Below are 15,964 nucleotides of genomic sequence, written 5' to 3'. Positions count from 1 at the left end.
CCTTAGTCAGATGGTACTTTGGCCCTTATTTGCTGCAAGTATGGAAATGTGGCAAATGCAGTTGACTAAGATGCCCGAAATGTTTCCATTATGATTGTGGCTACATTGATTGTTATCAAGACTCTGTTATTACACATTGCAAAACTTGTTCAATGAAGAAGTGAAATACTTGTTCCTTGCTCAGATGTCTCATTTATTGCCTCACAGAACTCCTACATTGGCTATGAGGTTCTACATAAGCTTGCTATTCCACAGCCTAGACAATACTTGCAGGTATCTTGTATGCTTAATTTGTTGCTTCTGTCATGTTAATTCGTAATTTGTTTTGGCAGACTTTGAAATGTTTATTGATACTTATTTTTCGTATCTATACAATCAAATATAGTCCAGATATCCTGAAGGTATTCCACTGGATGTAGTTTTTGTTCATCAATCAGTGGTTGAAATGTTAGATGCTGCCATTGAAGATGCTGTAGAACATGGAAACTGGTAAGAGTTTGAATCAAAATTCAAATGTTGAAATCTAAACTACTCTTTGTAGTCAGTAGTATAAGGTAGTTCATTAGCATTTTAATTTGCTTTTCTCTCTCTCTAATTGGCTCCTTTTTACAGACAGAATATTTAGTATCTTAATTCATTTTTCTGTGCTGGGTCTATAATTGATCAAATATTTAATGTCAACTGAGAGATGATAATATCTGCCTCCATTTGTGAAGTTGCTCATGCATCTGTTGAGGATAATGCATATGTTCATAAACTACAAAGAAGAGGTGTCTTCCTGTAGGTAAATGTTCTTCTGTGATCATGTAGTCAGAGTGATGAGGGTTCAGATGAAGGATGCCACTGAATTGTATGTAGCAGACGATGCCAATATGCATCATTTGTATCATGCAATAGGTGAGATTGAAGGCCATGAGCCACATGGATTTGTAGTGAGTCTTGTTTTGTCAGATCATCCAACATCAAGATTATAGGTTATTCCACCTTTGTGAATCTGTTAGCTACAACAATAGGGAGGGAGACAATCTCACACATGGGTGAGGGAGGGAGGGGTCAATTTATTGAACTTTACAATTTCAACTTTCAAGTATGCAGTTGACAAAGATGAGGGAGTGATAGTCATTAGGCTTATGGGAGTAATGAAGGAGATAACATTGGATCAATGCCTATGATATTTGCGTTGACAAGGTGCAAGATTTTAGAGCAGGCCGGTGAGGGTGACACTTAGAGGGCAGCAATTAGGACCCTGGGGTTAGGGTGAATCTGACAGTGCAAATGTGGGAGAAGTGCACATGGACGTCAGCTTAGAAAGTCAACATAGTATTGTGTAGGCCCAAGAGTAAGAATCAGAAACCTCATTGGGAGGATCCAAATTGCTCTTATTCGTCAAAGGGAAACAAGAAGAAAGACAGAGAGAGACATTAGTCTTCAATCGGATAGAAAGGGGAATAAGGTACGGGAGGGGAGGCTGTAGATGTGTTATCACATGTTGGTGGCCTACTATCCTCCACTCTATATAGAACAAAGAAGACTCTTTATAGGACTCTTTTATAATTCTAGGATTTTTAAGCTGCTTTGGTATCAAATTGAAAGAGATTAGTCTTATGATGAAAAGAGTACTGTTACATTCTTTATCTATATAACACATAATGAAATAGTACCATGTGTGAGACTAATTCCATAAATTTTTATGCTTATAGTTATTTATTATATCAAGTGATCAATTACTTTTTTTTGCATGATATTCAAGCAATATGTGATTGTACGCTTACAACAAAAATGTGTTATTTAATAAAGTAATAATGCTATGTGCATGTTAACAATGGTTTATTGATACAATATACTGTTTGTACTTTTCTTTCTCAACTAAGCCTGCTATTTCCTCGTTAAGCCAAGGGTATAACACGTAGGAATCCAATCTTAAGTTAAGGACGCTTCTTGATGAAAGGACTGATCAGACTTGGATAGGGAACCCTTTATCTGCCTGCGGCATTTTCCCTTAACAGGCATCTTGTTCATTTGTTGTATATCTTTCTCTCTCTTCTAAGTTAGGAGGACAACACCAGAAAAGAAGGCATATAGCAGTATGTTAGTTCCATTTCTAGTAAAATGATTGGAAGGAAGGACTCGCCTACGCTTGTCTATGAAGGCAGAGCTGTAAGGTTTTCTTGTCACAGTCCTCAGCTTATCCACTTAGAGGGACTGAGGACTTGCCACGTGGCAAAATGGGTAAAATCAGAGTGGACTCGCATACACTTGCCTATGAAGGCAGGGTTGGTAAGGTTTATTGTCACAGTCCTCAGCTTATCCACTTAGAGTGACTGAGGACTGTGTCACAGTCCTCATCTCCCAGGTCACATGATTGTTTTTTACCCATTTTGCCACCTGCACAGTCTGTTTTATTTCAAGTGCCCCTTCCACTTCACTATTTTGAATACAAGCACAAAAAATTGCGTGCGTATCAATGCAATAATAAATTTTCTAATCTGGGAGATGCATCCATGTGAAGTCGGAGGGTGCTGAGCTTCTTTATGTGTCGGTGGGAGTTTTACTCCTGCAGCTTTGTCAGTTTGTTTCACCTGCATTCCCCCAGTCCCATATAAATGAGCCACTGTTCTGGTAGGAAGTAGAGGAATTCACCAGGTTGGCATCAATCACCTTCGTCCATCACCCTGATGCCTGGCTCAGATTCACCTCCAAGCCATTTCCTCCTACCATTATGGAGTGGGATGAGCTCGTGATCAACCATGGAGCCAGAGGTCAAGCTCCCTTTTGCTATTGTGGTCATCCCATTTATGATTCTAGTTCACTTCCCATGGGATGTCAAGGGACTTTGATTGATCTTGAAATCTTTTGCTGTCAAAAGTCACACTCCTTTTTATTTCTGGTGCTAGAGGACAATGTATAGGAGGATTGAAGTGATTCCGGGTCTAGAATTTTTATCTGTAGCCTCATCTCACTGTGTCTGTGGAAACACAATCTCGAAGAAAGCAGTCATGACTTAGTTTGGTGCATATTGGCAGAATGCTGGTGATGAAAGGATGGTGAAATGGTTCTTTAATGCTCAGGTCAATTAGTTTTATTTTATTTACATTTATGGATGAATTGTGGTAAATAAGTAAATTAACAAATAAGTAAAACAAATGTGGTCAATACTATCACTTATCCAAAAGAAGGTAAATGAGGGGAAATAAGAAGAAGATTAACCTGACACATTGGGATGAGTTTGCATGCTGCTTCTGATTTGTAGGCAGCAATAAGTTTGTTGAACTTATGTAAAAGATGGCCATCCTCAGTACGTTTAAGTTTTTCATGCTGGTAGTCAGAGAAGTAGTTTATAAGAAATAGGTTTGTTACTATTTCTTAAAAATTATATTGATAATCTAAGATTTCTTTGACTTTCAATTTCAATAAATTTATAATTCAAGTAATATTATAAGTAATATCAGTATCATTATAAGTAAATACATATAACTAATTAAAAACAAAAAAAAGTCGCACTTGATTGATTCCACCTTCTCAATGCTAAACCATACTTGTTCTTCAAATAAAATGTGACAGCCTGATCTGTTAAAGTTTCTTTTATCATTTTTTCACTACCGATGACATTTTGGTATGAAATATTTTCATCTTCATCCAGGATTGATGTACTTTCAGTTCTACCACCATACGTTGGTGGGCAGGATGTTCTGAAAATTTTGTCACTTTGTTCATCTTTGCAGAGAGCAACTAAGGTTATATACTCAATTCTCTGTTTTAGTCTCGAATTTGTTAACATTTGACATGCTTTGTATTCTACTGCAGTCTTCACAAGCAATTATACTGGGCGAATCTTGTGTTTTTAGCAGCATCTTTGTCAAGGTGAGTTATGAAGAATGCTGTAGTCACATTCTTATGTCAAAATCCATTATCTTGGTTCTCTTTATATTTTCATAGATGTCAAAATCCATTATCTGATAACAATTTTGCCAAGGGATTGTAAATATTTGTTTTCTTTTTCTCTATGCATGCCTCATTGAATTATTGTTGCTGGTTATGACAGTACACGAACTGCTTATTTATGGTTATACATTCTATTTTTAACCAGGGAAGTAAAATGGATGCATCACTTTGAAGTATTCAGCTGCTTTTACCTCATTTCATGTTTACTGTTTTGGTTGTGCCTGCAGTTTTTTGTTTGGCTTGAGTTCAGATCTGTGCTTGCAGTCATTAACTCTGTTTAGGTGAATACCTGCATGAACTAATTATTTCTGACTGGAAAATTCATTGACATTTATGTGAAACTGTTTACTAGATGATTACTGTGTTCTTTAGTTAATACGTTTGTTGGATCATGATCATTATCAGATGATGAATCGTGCTTAGGGCCTTTGGCTATGAGAACAGAAAAGATAGATCCTGCTTAAGTTTGAGAGAACAAGATGTGATTGCCTAAGAGTTCTTTTTGGTTGATCGTCTTAATTTGTTACCCTTCGCTTTATAGGTGGCTGGGTTTGTGCTTTTGAAACCTTCAACTTTTGTGCATGGTCTATCTAGCACTTTTTAAGTATGTTTATTATTTCCCCCATGACAAACATCTTGGCAGTTTGGTTGAAAAGGCAGCAAAACACTGTTATTTGAGCAAAACTATAATTCATATTATTGAAACTTAGATTCCTGAAGGCGATCTCCAGAATGATTGTGATATGGAAGCATTAACTTTAAATGCAAATTAGAGGTTACAAATGACACTGCACCAAATTATTCTTGCAGAATTTAGATTACTTAGATTACTTTGGGTTTTAGGCCGTGTTTCCTAAGAGGGAAGGAAATGTGGATGGAAACAAGATATTGAAATTATTTTCTCAGATCCTTTCTCTGATAGAGAGTGATAAAAAAACTGGTGAAAATTTTCTTTGTTTTGGCCCAAATTCCCTTCCACCCGATTTGGAAAGAAAATATGTTGTTTTCATGCAATGGAGCTCAACTTCGACCATATATATAATGTTTTTACCATTTTTTTTTTAAATATAAGTTTCCTTCTTTCTTTTTCTTCAAGAAAACTGTTGAAAGTGAAACTCTATTTCTTTTATCGCCTCCAAGCAAACTGAAACTAGGAAAATATTTCTCTGTCCTTTGAATTTTCTCCTACCCTCTCTCTTTTCCTAGTTTTCTTCCCTCATGGGAAACTAGACCTGAGTTCATTTTGTTTATTTCTTCTATTTGTATACTGCATTAACACTATTGTTCTTGTGCATTATAGTTTATGGTTCTTGTCGAGATTACTATTGTTAACCTCAGTTTTGATATTATATCTTAAGAGAGTCTATGCCAAAGTTGCATCTTTATTAGATGGATATAGCTACTTTCTCTTTCCTTTTTTGGAAAGGTCTAGTGCAATGTCGTTTTTTAAAGATTTGGCAAAGATAAGATCCTCTGATACAGTGTAGACAATTACTTGTGATGGGGTGCATTGTCAGAGTATTGCTGATTTTTGTTTTTTAAATATTGACATCAAATTAGTGTTCTTCTCTGTGTTAGTCTCATTTTCCTTCTATTTCCTTGCTGTTTAGAATGAGCTTTTCAATTTCATTGCTGTTTTATATGTGAATATAGAGAAACAAACATGATCTGACTTACTATCAAGCGGTTTGATGTTGCGGTACTATCATATATTTGGTTTGACATCTGAGCATCAATATTGCATTACTCAATGTTATTGGCTTGTTGGTGGGAAGGATACAAACAACTTTGGTCTTCACCATTATTTCAAACATCTGAATCTTGAATCTTTGTTGATTATCATAGAAAGCTAGACCTAATGTTCAGTCGTTGAGGCCTTGCGTTTTTGGAGATTTAGACTTTAGTTATTATAGTTGGAAAAAAGATCTTCTGAAACTTGTTTGTTTATCTGATTCTTTCTGTTTATATGTAATTTGAGCACTTGCTAAACAGGATCTCTTTGAGCGAGTGGAAAAAGAAATGGATGAACTTTGTCAAGGGGTTGGCAGTAATCTTTATTCTGCTAGTTCGATGAAGGTTGGAGTCAGTTCAGATCCAAACAATGAATCAAAAGAGAGAGATGATGGCGGCAGCAAATATAATGTTACAGAAAAAGGAGGAAAGAAGAAAAAAGGGAAATCCACAGCATCAGGAAAAACTGGGGCAACTGAAGACAATCTTGACAGCCAGGAAAACCTTCCTGGTAAATCCAAAAAAAATCAACGAAAAAACAGGGATACAGGGTCTTTGGATGTATTTGATGTGAAATCTGTTGCTAAAAAAGGTTCGAGTAAACTAACAGAGGATAGTTTGAATGTTCCTTCTGAAGATTGGATAAAGCAAAAGATCTTGTTACTTGCTCCAGATTTGGGAGAATCAGGAGGTATCAAATAATCTTATCTATTATGGATTGATAAATGATCACTTGCACAGAATATTAACTGCTATATTTGATTCATCAGATCCTGAGGATTCACTTGCATTGGTTAAACATCTGTCGTCCCATTTAAGGCCAATGCTTGTCAACTCGTGGATGAAAAGAAGAGATACAATTATCTTAGAGAATTCTGAAAAGAGGAGGAAGCTACTTGATAATCTGCAGAAGCAGCTAGATGAGGTTTGTTACTTACTTTCCTTCGTTGAGTTGATAAGCTATCTTTTAAGTTTCTGTTTCCTTCCATTTTCAGCTACTGCACTTTGTGTGCATGCGACTCTCTGACTGTATGATTGCATCCTTTTCATGATTTTTAGGTTTTCTTGGATCTACAGCTTTACGAGAAAGCACTAGAGCTTTTTGAGGACGACCCTTCAGTTTCTGTAACTTCTGCTAAACAGATTTTTTTTTTATCTCTTTAAATGAAAGGTTGATCCAAGCTTATCTTCACATTGGTATTAGGTAATCTTACACAAGCATTTGTTGAAGACTATGGCTGCTCCCATTGTTGACAAACTTTTGTATACCCTAGTAAGTATAAGATCTTATAGCATCTATTATGAACATGTTATCATTCTAGCAAATATTTTAGAATCTTCCATTTATATATTTTTGGTAAATGATGATGTATTGATAGTAGTTGTCTATTTCCAATCATCTCTATGTTCTTCTGAAAGTTTTAAATTGAGGAGTCTTAGTGTTCATATCCAAGCTATACTGCATATCATTAAGTGTACCTGAAGTATTAAGAAAATGTTTAGCCATAAATACAATTGCATCTACATCTTACTAAGGTTTATCTTATGCCATGTGTTTCTCATCGTATCCAAGAAACAGTTGGTGGAGTTGACCTTGGAATGAAGTACTTCTCTTAGATATTTTATAACTTACTTTCAGTTTGATTCAAGAAAAGTTATTTAGCACTAGTCGTAATGCGTCCTTACAAGAAAAGCTATTTAGCACTAATCCCTCTGTTGTGATCCTTTATTATTGCACTGCTCCTGTTTTAATTAATCACAGATTCTTTCACTTTTGCTTTTCCTCATAGACAGAAACTTGATTATTATTTTTTTTCTTATCAATATCCCATTTCTCAGTTCAGAAAATATTAACAACTTTTTCAAAGACTGAACCAGCAATAAGACGGGCGCTTAGTGCATAGATATGACAACTTTTCCTTTTTTGTTTTTCAGGAAAAAGAAAACAATCTGATGAATGGCATTAATATCGAGGATTGCGATAATATGGAATCAGTATCTCTCACTTGTGCAGATCGTGTTTCTCTGGTTTGGAATAACTCAAAAAGCTATAGTTGTTTATTTATCTTTAATATCACAGGCTGGATAAGGTTTATCTGCATCTATTAAATAGTAATCATTTGCCAAGTGTTCCAATTTTGTTTTCTTAGTGCAGGCAAAAGGGTTGCCAGCTTCTTTTGCAGTTAAGGCTCAAACAGCAGTAGAAGCACTTGAGGGAAAAGTTAGTCCTTCATTTGAAAAATTTTAGTTCCTACATTTGGCATGTACTTGTTTATCTGTGTAGCTTTTGTTCTCTAATATACTATAACAGGAGTCTCATTCCATCTTTACAATGCAATTCTTTTGTTATCTTAATTGCTAAATGTTTAGTTTATTTATGTCGGGTAGTTGATCAGCATTTTTCCTGACTTTGAAATTAGAGTCCTCGGTTAGATGTCTGGAATTGACTCTTAAATCATAGATAATTTTCTATGTAAATATTCAACAGTATACACTAGCCCTCTGTTTTGATGAATCAAACTGGCAAAAGCTTCAATTTATGAAACATAAGTGGACTTGAATAAGTAGACAAGTGGAGCTGATCAATGTCTGGTTGTCTATAAATCTTGAGAAAGGATGTTTTCTTACTTCTAAACAATAAAACAAATGATGATATTGTATGCCTGCTTTTGTTCCTGATAATGTTAGTACAGGCAAGTGCTTATTGTTTTGTTTAGGAACAATCAAGAAATTGCTTGGAAGGTATAATTTCATGCAACTCATTTTGTAAACAAATCACCATCTATTGCAATTGGTCTCCTAAGTCGGTGTTACTTTGGTTAGATCAACTTACTTTTGGTATGAAATTTGCAATTGCTTGTGCTCTGTGTACTCCAATTGTTAAATTCCAAAGTCAATGTTACTTTGTGATGCATCACAGTTTCAGGCATATTAATTGCTTTTATTTCTGACACTGGCAGAGATTAGATACATTCATCACCACATTAAGAGATTTGGTGGAAGAAAGGTAATAATTACTTCATTTTGGATTATAATTTGAACTTTTATGTCCTCTGGATGATCAGAGTATTTGCTATGCCATCATGCAGTGGCCTACTAGTAAAGAAGCTTGATAAAAAATTGGAAAGGACACTATTGCACTCTTATCGTAAGGTACATTCAGTTTTTATTTTTTATTTTTTGTACTAGGAACTTTAGGGCACCCCTTTTTTTTTTCTAACATCTGATGATTTTGCAATATGCTAATGTGCAATAATCCACTTGCTACTTTTGTTAGTCACTTGTAGAAAGCATTTGATCATTAAGAATCTTACTAATTATGACTGCTAAGTTCAAAGGTGGCACCTATCCGATGAATAATTTTAGTTTTATATATGATTCCATGCACAATAGTTTAATGAATTCATTCATTGAATATTTATCATAGTTTTAACGTTGGCGGGCAACCTAACGCAACCCTCCTCCTTTTTCCGGGCTTGGAGATAAAGCTCAATGGCGTAAAAAAATCCATATAGCTGACCCCACCTAGTAGGATAATGCTTGGTTGTTGTTGTTTTATGATTCCATAATTCTTTTTCAGATAAATATTTTGCCACTGTCATATGAAACCTTTGATCATTTAGATATAACACAAATGGGTTGGTACAATTTTTAGGTTTCCATCTCCCATTGTGCATCGTCAAGATTTCAATCTCAATGTGGTACTACCACTTTGCTTTTATTATAAAAGGAGAGAGAGAGAGAGAGAGATGAATAGGAGAGTAATGCTCTCTTTACTTCAAAGAACGGATGGTGGAGGGGCAGATGGTGAGAATCAAAGCACTCTCCCCAGTCTTCTAGGTGCACAATTATCCAAAGGATGGAAAACAAATCCATCTGCAGATTCATTTTTGGCTAAAATCTGATTTGCCCAAAATCTCATGGAAAACACTTTTGATCCCTTGACCTGTCATGTGATCACATTCCAATCCTCCTACCTCCCTCCTTCATGAGGCTCTTCTCGTCACTCATTGTATCCCGTAGCTGGCCGCCATTCTACCACCTGCTTGCACTCACAATGTGTCTACTTGCCATCTGAAACACGTCCACGCCTACTTTCAGCCATGCGTCCGCCACCCACCACACGCTTGTTATGCTTCATTCCCATCTAGATGCCACTGCATGCCTTCACCTGAAAAGACGAGGACCCTTCCCTTCTTTCGCCCTTCCACTCAATAAACTTAGAACAAATTAGCACAAATGGATCTCTTCCCTTCCATAATTGATTTGCTCTTGTAGGTGTAAACTGAGCATAAGAGAAACAAAAGTGGAAGTGGTCTTGGTCAACTTATGCTACTTGACTTGGTACAAGTATGAGACATATGAATCCTAGTGTCCTGATGACTGTTTCAGAAAAAAATAAATAAATTATAAATGATATGGGTTTGCCGAGTGTCAACTTGAAACGGGTAAATGACGAGCCAACTATTAGAGCAGCCATGCAGGGATTAAATGGAGGGCTCAGTAGCTTTCCTGGTTACTAGGGCTCCTGAAATCTTCATTTTTGCACCCTCTACTAGTTTTTTTTGCTAATCTCAACTTGGTCTACTGGTTTGAGGGTCACATCCATAAGCTAAATATGCAAACCCAGCTAAAACAAACTGATGTTCTTATTATCCATGAAACAAAGCGATAACTAATAACTTGTGCACCATGTGAACCTACTACATCTCAGCATTCAATGGACTGTGGAGTAATTGCTAAATTTGTTATACCCAAGCCCAATTTGAAATTGAGATGACTAATTACTACATCTACATCACTTATTTTGATTTCTCATCTCTTCCATTAACTGAGTTAGATGTATCTTGTTGGCTTGCTTATTTGATTGGTTTGATCCACATGCAGACTGGGAATATAATCCACTTTGGTTGAGAGGACATCTCAGCTTTACCTGAGATCATCACATTTTGGAGAAGTTGCATATTGGTTAATGATAAAACCAGTAAACACTAGCTTTTATGGTTTCGCCATCAAGATTTGAATCCTTTATTTCAGCTATATGATCATCAACAAGTGGCCGCTTGTCATGTTTGATTTTATCATGTTTTTTTTCTACATGAACTAGCTTAATTATCCTTTTCTTCATATACAACTGGATGCTGAACTTATTGATATTCTATTTCTTGGGAGATTCACCATTTATCATGTTTCTAGTGTGAATCATGTAATTCATGATGCTTCTGACACTGAGATTTTTAATCAGGATTTGACATCACAAGTCTCTATTGAAACTGACCCAGTTCAACTTTTGTCTAAGGTGGTTGCTTTGCTGTATATGCAGGTGTGGTGTTGTAAATATGTTTTGAATTTTTTAGTAGTATTATATGTTCGTGTTACTAGAATCTATATGAATGTTATTAGGTCTATAATAAAGCTCTTCAAGCTCCTGGAAGGGCCATATCTGCTGCTATTTCCCGGCTGAAGGTAGACTTATGCATTGCCTTTGTTTTATTTATACAATAGTAACCCATGTGGCTCAGCTATTTTGGATCAGTGATCTTCTTATTTTCTCATTGTTATTTGAGAGAAAATGAATTAATAATTGTTATTGAAGAGAGACAGATTTATATATAAATTAGGAATGTATCTTTGGAAACTATAATTAGGCTAATTGACTCTAATTGACAATTAGCTAATTGACAGACATATTAACTAATATATACATATAATATGATAACTAATATATACAAATAATACTCTTCCTTAAGTTGGAACATAGATATCAATCGTACCCAACTTGTTACAAAGATAATCAACCCAAACCCTATTTAAAGCTTTTGTGAAGATGTCCTCTAGTTGTTCTCTAGTCTTTACATATCCTATAGAAATCAAGTTTTTTTTTAAAATTTTCTCACGAACAAAATGACAATTAATTTCAATATGCTTAGTTCGCTCATGAAACACATGATTCAATGTAATATAAAGAGCAACTTGGTTATCATACCACAGTTTTGCTAGTACTTAAATTTTAAGTCATACTTGAGTCAAGAGTTGATATATCTACATTATCTCACACATAGATTGTGTGATAGCCCTATATTCTGACTCTGCACTAGATCGTGACATAATATTTTGCTTCTTACTCTTCCAAGAGACTAAATTTCCTCTAACAAAGATATAATAACTTGAAGTAGATATTCTATCCATTTAGGAACCTGCTCAATCTACATTTGAAAAATATTAAATATACTGCGCCCATGATTTGCATATATGATACCTTGTCCGGGTGCTCCTTTCAAGTAATATAAAATTTACTCTAACGTTATCCAATGATGAACGATTGGAGATGAGATAAACTGACTAACAACACTAATCGAATATGCAATATCTAGACAAGTCACGGTAAGGTAATTCAAGTTCCCAACCAACTTTCGATATTTATCAGGATGTTCAAAAAGTCTCCATGGCCTGTGAGGTGCATGTTCTTAGTCATTGGACTACTACAAGGCTTTGCCCCTAATTTTTCAGGTCGAGGACATATTTTCTCTGAGATAGAAATATACCTTTTTTATTCCTTATAACTTCAACACCCAAGAAATACTTTAGCACCCCAAGTCTTTCATGTGAAACTGAATATGAATAAAAGATTTAAGAAATGAGATTCCCGTAATATCACTTCTAGTGATAACAATATCATCCACATCCACAACTAATAGAATGATATCAACTCCTGACTACTTGTAGAACATAGAATTGTCAGACTTGCTTTTCATTGTACCAAATTTTCCATCAGCCTGACTAAAATTTTCAAACCAAGCATGAGGACTTTGTTTCATACCATACAAAGATTTTCGAAGACGGCAAACTCCCCCTAAGCAACAAAATCAGGAGGTTGCTCCATATACACCTCCTAAAGATCACCATAAAGAAAAGTATTCTTGATATCAAGTTGATGTAAATGCCAATGATGAGTAGCGACCATTGAAATAAACAATCGAAGTCAACTTTGCAACAAGAAAAAAAAATGTTAAAATAATCCATAGGTCTAAGTATATCCTTTAGCGATAAGACGGACTTTTAATATGACAACTGACCCATCCAGTTTAACTTTAACTGCGAATACCATTTGCATCCAATAGCTTGTTTCACTGAAGGTAGATTGACAAAGTCCCAAGTGTCATTGTCATCTAAAGCATTCATCCCCTCTATCATTGCATCTTTTTAAATAGGATAAGATATGACTTGACAGTTTTAGGAATAGCGATAGAGTCAAGTGAACCAATAAAAGAACAAGAGGAAAGTGAAACAATAAAAGAACCAGAGGAAGACGATAAGTTGTTATAAGAAATAAAAGTAGGATAAGTACACTCCGTTTACCTTTGCGTAACGCAATAGGAAGATCATCGCTCGAGACTCGATCTAATGACAAAGTAGTAGATGCAAGACATGAATCAAGAGGTTGACGTCTAGAATAGACTTGAATAATAGGAGGCTTGATAAGAGCGGGATGCGGGATGAGTGCGGAGGATGTGATAGAATACACTAATAAATCATCATCCTCCCTTTGACAAGTCGGAATAGGCGAGGACGGGAAATAAGGTGTGTCTTCCATGAAGGTAATATCAAATGTGACAAGATATTTGTTAGTATTGTGACAATAACACCTATAATTTTTTTGAAGATGAGAATAACCAAGCACTTCACAGACTTGGGATCTAATTTAGTGACATGCGAATGAACATCCCTAACAAAACAAGTGTTACTTAATATCTTAGGGTTAACGGGAAACGACTTATTGGGAAAAAGGATTTTATAAGGGATCTCACCGTGACATGCAGTTAATGAGAGAACATGCTGTAGAAACTGTATCAGCCCAAAAAGTTTTTGGAACATTCATTTGAAATAAAAGGACCTATGCAGTTTCAAGAAGATGTCTGTTTTTACGTTCAACCGCACCATTTTGGAATGAAGAATCAACAGAAGAGGTTTCATGAAGCATATCATTTTGACCCATATAAGATTAGAATAAATTAGACGTATATTCCTTGGTATTATCTATTTGCAAAGTACGGATGGATGACACAAAACAAAGAAAATAAGTGAGAATGATTTTTCATTAAATATAACGAAGTTACACGAGAATAATCATCCACAGAAGTAACAAAATAGCTAAAATCAGGTTTAGACAAAATAGGACAAGGACCCAAATATTAGTGATATTAGAAGGCACCACGTGGATAAGGAGATTAACAATCCTACTGAGGTGGCAAGCACAGTAGAGGAAAAGTCGAGTTATCCCCCGAGTCCATACGATCTAAAATACCAGTAGTCCCTGACCTCGGGTTGTTCGTCCTTGAGCTGCCCCAAGACTCGGTGGAATCTCGACTTCATGACGATCCCAATCACCATGTTGTCTCCGAGCCCCCTCTCGACTTAACGAGACCCCTGACTCCATGACGTTCTCAGTTAGAAGACAATGTCGTCATTTATTTCAAGAAGTAGATAATAATCGCGTGGATCTCGGGATTTCAAACTATTTCAAGAAGAAGATAACGATTGCATGAATTTTAGGATTTTTGACTATTTCAGGAAGTAAATAACAAATCATGCGAATTTCGGGATACGCGGAGAATGTAGGATTCAACTGTCGCTCTATAAAAGGTAGCCCACCCTTATAAGCTCAGGTATGTGCACACACGCATTCAAAACCTTAAACAACTCTTTGCTCTCCTCGCCAAAAACTTGAGCGTCAGAGTAGCTACGCTAGGAACCCCTGACCGTTATTCTAACCCTCTTTCTTTCATCTTATTCTATCCAGGCTCCAACAAATCTCCCCTCCAATCCTTGTCCCTAGACGATTGGTGACCGAGTTAGCATCCCCTCTAACTCACCAATGGTTTATTTGTCAACGTTCTCAGACATGATCAATCAGAATGAACTAATTCAAAAGGAATAGTAGTACACTTATTTACTCTAGGAATCAAAATAAGACGGTGATGTTTTGCAAACTGACACGACTCACAATCTAATGAAGACACCTTACCATATTACGGACAAAGCTTTTTGAGCAAAGGGAGAGATGAATGCCCCAACCTAAGAAGTAACACTCGAGCAAGCAAAAGAATTTGAGAGCAATGTGTCAAGAATATAGAGGCTTGCAGATTCATGTCCTTTACCAATCAACTTCTTCATCAAAAGATCGTAAAATAAACAATGATCAGGAAAAAATGAGATGCAACAATTAAGATTACGAGTTAGTTGACTAATAGAGATTAAATTAAAAGATAAATTAGGTAAAATATAAAATGGAAGATAGAGGAAGCAAAGGGGTAAGATTGATAGTGTCAAACTCATAAACACATGATGGAGACCCATCAGCTAAAGTAATAATAGGAGTGTTAGCTTTGGACTAAAAAGTAGAAAAGAAACTAAAATTACTTGTCATATGATCTATGACACCAGAATCAATGATCTATTTAGAAGATGAGAACAGAAGACATACGTTTTGTTTACCTGAATTAGCAATAGTAGTGATAAGATGAAAACTTGAGTGATCCCTAATATTTTGCAAATTCATCCGCAGAGATAAGAACCGATTTATCAGAGGCATCATTAGTGGTTGCAATATGGGCCAAGTGTTTTTGCTGATTTTTATACTGAAACTTTCTACGCTCAAACTTCGTAGGGCAGTTGTTGCACATAATACCACCTGAATTCGGTGTTCGAGTTTCAAAGTCCTGTGAATCACCTCCTATGTTTCCATCCAGGTACATAATTAGTATTGCAACTCACCAAAGCACCACTAATTGGAACGCGTGCAATACTTTCTGCACGGACAACACGACTAAATACATCTTGTAAATATGATACCTTAGAACCAGAGAGCTTGTGACTTAGTAGACTTAAAGTCAGGAGTTAGGCCAGCAAGGATGCTTATGATAGTCATCTGCTCTCGTTGACATTGTTGAATCTTCATTTCAGCGTCAAAGGTAGCAACATATTAAGCTCCTCATATGTTGAATTCTATAAAATAATTGATCAAGGTTGATCTTGTTTTTTTTTCCATAAAATGCTTTGCAAACCTTATACATGTGGGAGAGATTTTCTTTTCCAGAGTATAGAAATTTCAAGTAATAATTAGTTTTTTAACAAATCCATAGTGATTGATCAAACCAATTACCTCACTATCAATACAATTGCGAATATGAAGGAACAAGCGAGCATCCTCTTTGAGCAATGTCTGCTTCGAATCATGACTATCTTTGTCAATACTTTGTAGATAAAGACGAACAATCTTATTCCAATCCAA

General features: G+C 35.8%; 1 protein-coding gene across 4 annotated transcripts in view; it reads left to right on the top strand.

The window, feature by feature from the left end:
• LOC122012602 (E3 UFM1-protein ligase 1 homolog) overlaps nucleotides 1-15,964 on the top strand; it is a 33,053-nt gene that overhangs the window by 13,995 nt on the left and 3,094 nt on the right. For 3 of the 4 annotated variants that reach the window (XM_042569200.1, XM_042569198.1, XM_042569199.1), the window contains 14 exons: nucleotides 208-273; nucleotides 386-489; nucleotides 3,641-3,734; nucleotides 3,805-3,861; nucleotides 5,935-6,364; nucleotides 6,444-6,598; nucleotides 6,733-6,798; nucleotides 6,878-6,946; nucleotides 7,609-7,701; nucleotides 7,829-7,894; nucleotides 8,634-8,680; nucleotides 8,763-8,826; nucleotides 10,919-10,996; nucleotides 11,077-11,139. In XM_042569200.1, the coding sequence (XP_042425134.1) occupies nucleotides 208-273; nucleotides 386-489; nucleotides 3,641-3,734; nucleotides 3,805-3,861; nucleotides 5,935-6,364; nucleotides 6,444-6,598; nucleotides 6,733-6,798; nucleotides 6,878-6,946; nucleotides 7,609-7,701; nucleotides 7,829-7,894; nucleotides 8,634-8,680; nucleotides 8,763-8,826; nucleotides 10,919-10,996; nucleotides 11,077-11,139 (1,452 nt within the window). Of the gene's footprint in view, nucleotides 1-207; nucleotides 274-385; nucleotides 490-3,640; nucleotides 3,735-3,804; nucleotides 3,862-5,934; nucleotides 6,365-6,443; nucleotides 6,599-6,732; nucleotides 6,799-6,877; nucleotides 6,947-7,608; nucleotides 7,702-7,823; nucleotides 7,895-8,633; nucleotides 8,681-8,762; nucleotides 8,832-10,918; nucleotides 10,997-11,076; nucleotides 11,140-15,964 lie in introns of those variants that run through there. The other variant, XR_006120278.1, reaches the window with a different exon arrangement.

The sequence above is a fragment of the Zingiber officinale genome, chromosome 8A (assembly GCF_018446385.1).
Source record: "Zingiber officinale cultivar Zhangliang chromosome 8A, Zo_v1.1, whole genome shotgun sequence".
NCBI lineage: Eukaryota > Viridiplantae > Streptophyta > Magnoliopsida > Zingiberales > Zingiberaceae > Zingiber > Zingiber officinale.
The sequence above is the reverse complement of the archived record's forward strand: the minus strand, read 5'-3'. Positions and strand labels throughout refer to the sequence as shown.